Raw genomic sequence first — 5586 nt, 5'->3', positions numbered from 1 at the left:
TATGGGCACCTCGCCAAGGACTGGCCTCTGTTCAGACAAAGGAGAAGATTCCGAAGGGCCCCTGTTACTAGAGAATTTACATTCAATCGGGTTCCCCCTCCTCAGGACAGAGCAGGAAATGCGAGTCAGGCAGTGGAAGACATGGAGACTGAGGAGATATTGAAAGAGTCGGTGGTGGAAGATACCCAACTCAACGAGATGACCCGGAATAACGATTCTCCTCAGACGGTTCCAATGGAGGAGAGCGCTAAGGAGGCAGCGGTTGATCACCATCCCGACAGCGAGCAGGATAAGGGTATGTGCTCAGGCTCCCCTACCCTCTCCCTTCTTAATCCTGAGCATATTTCAAATTCTGTGCAAAATTCTCCTTCTCATATCTCGGGCCATAATGATAATGATGCAATTCCTAAAAACAAGTCTGATATTGACTCTATTTCGGATGCATTACCGTCCCTTGATCTGAATAGTGAAGAGAAGTGGCCCCCTCTGGTTTCCCCTCCATCCCATAACCCTTGCCCTTATAACCTAAGATCCATGGGGGGGAAATCTGGTTTTCCTCTTGCTACTGGGGGTTTAGGACAATCTCTTAGCCTTAGCTCAGCAAAGAATAAGAGAGGTAGGAAATCAGACCTTTCAAAGGCAAAGTTGAAAGCAAAGCTGGACGTGGCCGATGGAAAACAATACTCAATCCCCGGGGTTCTTAGAGCTGTGCAGACCCCAGACCAGGTTATCAAATGATTTTGTCATTTTGGAATTGCAGAGGGTTAGCCAATAAACCCAAAAAATTGGCCTTGCGAGATTGGATTCTAAACTCTAAAGCAAACATTGTTTTTCTCCAAGAAACTATAGGGAAGGGTACTGAGGTGGAAGCTATGCTAAAGACCCTCTTACCGGGATGGGTTTTTTCTGCCATTGATTCATCTGGCCATTTAGGGGGTCTTGCAATCGCTACAAAGAAGGAAGAATTAAAGTAATCAATCAGTGGGGGACTAAGCAAGTTTTGGGTATGGAGGTCCTCACACCTGTTTTCCCCCGTCCCTTTTCCATTGTAAACATCTATGGTCCTTGCCAAGGAAGAGAATCGTTCTGGGTAGATCTGATGGCAAAATCTATTATGAAGTCTTCCATGTTGATTGTGGGAGGTGATCTGAATTTTTCTATTGGTAGAGCTGAGGCTTGGGGACCTTCAGCCAGGGAGGATCCCTTGTCGGATTTCTTTCATAATTTCCTTGAAGACCATCACTTCACAGATCCATCTCCGGTAAAGCTCAAGCCCACTTGGAGGAATAGAAGAGTAGGGGAGGATCGGATAGCCAAGAGACTAGATCGTTTTCTTCTCTCCGAGGCTCTCATATCAAATGCTCCTATTTTTAGACAGTGGGTGGAGGAAATTGGTAATTCTGATCATTTTCCGATCTTTCTGGATATAGCCTTCCCTCCCCCAAAGCCTCCGGCACCCTTTAAATTCAACCCTTCATGGCTTCAAGATCCTTCTTTTAGCACTCTTTTCAAAGATACTTGGATTCACCCGGGTAATAATGCAAGAGAGGATAAAGGCTTTCTGTTCATGGAGAACCTTAAGAGACTAAAAAAAGCAACCATATCGTGGGCAAAAGATAGGAAGATGAAACAAAATGAAGATCTATGCAAAATCAGGGAGGAATTGAAGATGTTGGAGAGCACTGAGGAGGATGGCTATCAGTCGCAGTCTTTAAAAGATAGAATTCTTCATCTGGAGAAGCTTCAAAATAAAATTCTTTTAGATAAGGAGGAAGATTGGAGAATTAAGAGCCGGGCAATATGGTTAAAATCTGGTGATGAAAATACCAGGTTTTTTCATAACTATGCAAAAGGAAGGAAATCAGTAAACAACATTTGGAGCCTTAAAGATGAAGAAGGGAGGGAGGTCAGCTCCTTCTCTGATCTTTCAAGCCTAGGAAAGAGGCATTTTGAAAGAATTTTCTCTGATTCAGGGGAGGCTACTATTGCTGAAGTCCTTAGAACAGCTCAGTGTTTCCCGAGGTTTGTGGAGGAGGAAGAAGCAGAGGACCTTTCTGTACCTGTTTCCAAGGAGGAGGTTGAAGCAGCAATGAAAATTATGGCAAATGACAAGAGTCCTGGCCCTGATGGATGGACTATTGAACTTTTCCTTTTCTTTTTTGACCTGATTGGTTCTGAAATCACTGATGTAATAGAAGAATCAAGACAGAAGGGAGAGGTCTACAGGCCTTTTAACTCCACCTTTATAGCCCTCATTCCAAAGAAAGATGACCCGGGAAACTTTGAAGATTTCAGGCCGATTTCCCTGTGCAATTGTATTTATAAAATCATAGCAAAAGTGATTGCTATTCGAATCTTTCCTATCTTGTCTAGGAACATATCAATGGAACAGTTTGGGTTTCTAGATGGCAGGCAAATTCATGAAGCAATTGGGGTAGCACAGGAGGTCATCCACAGTGTCAGGCAAAAGAAAATGAAGGGAGCGGTCTTAAAAATAGATTTATCCAAAGCCTATGACCGCATCAACTGGCTTTATTTGCGAATGATGCTGACTCATCTGGGCTTCAACTACTCTTTCACCAGCTGGATTATGGGATGCATCACAAGTGTCAGTTTTGCAGTTCTGATCAATGGCTCTGCTTCCCCTTTTTTTAACAGCCAAAGAGGTCTCAGGCAAGGGTGCCCCTTATCGCCGCTCCTGTTCCTGTTAGTGGCAGAAGGACTGAGCAGATTGATCCACAAGGCCAGAAGAGAAGGGAAGGTAAAAGGTATCGAGGTAGCAATCAACCTCTTTATCACTCATTTGCTTTTTGTCGATGACATTCTGATTTTTACAAATGGTTCATCTAATGAAATTAAGGAGTATAAGAGCATTTTTTATCTCTTTCTGAAAGCCACTGGAATGCAGATAAACACTAGAAAGTCTCAAATATGTGTAGCAGACCTTGACAGAAGAGAAAGAGAAAGAATAACCAATCTTTTTACTTTTCCTCTTCAGCCTCTGGACATTCCCTTTAAATATTTGGGGTTCTGGTTAAAGCCAGTAGCCTACAAGAAAGAGGATTGGCACTAGCTCATTGCAAAGATTGAAGCCAGAATAAATCACTGGAGTTTCAGGTGGCTTTCCAGAGCAGGCAGATTGACACTCCTCAAATCAGTCCTGTTAGCCATCCCAGTTTACTAGGCTGCTCTAACTTGGGTCCCTAAAGGAGTGTGGGAGAAAATCAGGAATATATGCAGTAGATTCTTATGGGCAGGTTCTGCAAAGGACTCATCGGTTCTTCCATGGGTGGCATGGGATAAGATTGCAAGACCTAAAGAATGGGGAGGATGGGGAATCAAAAGACTCCCCGAGTTCAGTTTGTCTCTGGCAGCAAAGTCTGGGTGGAGGTTAATATCGATGGAGAATCTCTGGACAAAGGTGGTTAAAAGGAAGTACATAGACCCAATCCCTTTAGAAGACTGGATCAGAAGTCAGCAAAAGAAACAGAAGAATATATCTGTCATTTGGAAGGCTACGCTGGAAGCTTTCTCTGTGATAGAACAAGGCCTTGCCTGGAAAGTGGGAGATGGTAGTCACATCAGAGTTGGAAGGGACCCTTGGGTGGGATGTAATGAAGCATATGCTCTGTCTCCAGGTCTCCTTAGACACCTTGATAGTAAAGGAATAGTCACTCTAAATCAGGTGGAGAAAGTTGGCCATTCCACTATATGGGGTCAGGCATGGAAAAATGATGAAGAACTAGGTTTAAATATCAGATGGAAGAATGAATGGGCCTCCTTCATCCAAGAACTCCACCGTTCACATGTCAGACTCAAAAGCGAGCCTGATAAGCTGATCTGGGCTTTGGGTAAAACTGGAGATTACTATCCCAAAGAAGGGTACTCCTTCCTAATGAATAAAAAAGGATGGGATATCCCTGAGTGGTGGTCTAAAAGCATTTGGAAACTGTCAAGTCCAGCAAAGGCCAGGCTTTTCCTTTGGTGTTTGCTGAAAGGAAAAATCCCAACCTGGGATAGACTACAAGCCAGATACCTTATCGGTCCAGGAAGATGCCCCTTATGCAAATCAGATGAGGAATCTATTAGACATCTTTTTACATCTTGCACTGTCTCTTTAAAGATATGGGAAGAGCTTACAGTTCTGCTTAATATTAAAGCTCAATGGGGGTCTGAACCTCTGGAAGATGCATGGAGAAATTGGTGGCAGAATCACCCGGATGGAACTTTGAGAAACCTGCCTCTCATTTTCTTCTGGGGTGTATGGCTTGCGAGAAACAAAAGTATTTTCCAAGATAATACCATCCCCTCATCTGTTATTGCTTCTAACTGCGCAGCAATCTACTCAGCTATTCCAGCCCCTGAAGTGAAAAATCCCCCAATCCGTGACAAGCCTCTTATTATCAAGGAAGGCATCCCTTGGGCTTTTTTTGATGGAGAATCCCAGAATAATAGGGTTGGCGCTGGTATGAGCATTCATATATCCGCTAATCATTATCTTAAAGCTTCTGTTGGTTTGGGTTCTGGGACTAATAACTTTGCCGAGTTGTCTGCTTTACATCTTTTGCTTTGCTGGCTTCTTCAGAGGAACATTTTCACTATACAAATCTTTGGCGATTCACAAAATGTCATCAAATGGGTCAATGGAAATGCATCATGTCAAAATCAGACTTTAAAGCCTTTGTTAGAAGAAATTGTGTTATTAAAGTCCTCTTTTAACAATTTTCATATTTGTCATATCTACAGGGAGAATAATGAAGAAGCCGATCAGCTTTCTAAAGCTGGCTTACAACAGGTTTTGGGCGGATGGTCGATAGAGGAATTCTTCCAGGGGCAACAAACCACATCTCATCAGCCCCCTTTCGCACCTCCTCTTTGAGCGGGGACTCCTCTCCTCCCTTTTTACACTTACAGTTTTGTGTATTTACATGTTTTTAAAGACTCTGTCATCATATATTTTTGTATATTTCTGTTTCGGCCTCCTGAAAAAACTGTTTCAAAACATTATTATTTTTCACACAGTCGACAATTATATATGCCAGCTTGATATATGGGGTTGTTTTCCTTCATAGAAGGAGACCCCAAGTCGTGTTTTTTAAAAATGTTTTGTTTCAAAAGCTCAGGAAGAGGGATAGTGACGGACAGTCATACTTGACTGAGTCAGTTTGTTATGTTTTTTGATGTACAAAATGCCTACAGCCAGTCGGGGATAGCTCTAGTCGAGCCAATTACTATGACAGTGATCCAACAGAATGTAAAACTTTTTATTATGCTAATGAAAAGTTTTGATTTTTTCTTCGGAAAAAAAAAATGCCAATAATTTTAAATATGTTATTTACTAAGAAAGTACAAATGTGAAACTTGTGATATTTAGAAGGCCCAAAAAAAATGCTAGAAAATATATATATATATATATATATATATATATATATGAAGCTAGGCATTCTTATCATTAACTTAAAAGAGTTAACAACTTCAAAAAAATTATGTAATAAAACTAATCATTTTTTCTCGTTTCTCGGCCAAATAGATGCTTTCCAATTCAAGAAACCAAAAACAATTCAAGAAATGTGCCACTCCAATGTA

The 5586-nt window shown here is 41.7% G+C and overlaps 1 protein-coding gene across 1 annotated transcript; it reads left to right on the top strand.

Moving 5' to 3' along the window:
* The first annotated feature begins 1006 nt into the window (after positions 1-1006).
* On the top strand, positions 1007-4879 carry LOC149171889 (uncharacterized). Its single transcript, XM_089426120.1, has 2 exons — positions 1007-2768; positions 3258-4879. Exons 1-2 carry the CDS (start codon positions 1007-1009, stop codon positions 4877-4879), a joined length of 3384 nt encoding a protein of 1127 aa, XP_089282246.1.
* The last annotated feature ends 707 nt before the right edge of the window (positions 4880-5586 follow it).

Source organism: Pinus tabuliformis, chromosome 4_2 (genome assembly GCF_031772625.1).
Source record: "Pinus tabuliformis cultivar Carrire ecotype Pingquan chromosome 4_2, CPIR1, whole genome shotgun sequence".
Classification (NCBI taxonomy): domain Eukaryota; kingdom Viridiplantae; phylum Streptophyta; class Pinopsida; order Pinales; family Pinaceae; genus Pinus; species Pinus tabuliformis.
The sequence above is the reverse complement of the archived record's forward strand: the minus strand, read 5'-3'. Positions and strand labels throughout refer to the sequence as shown.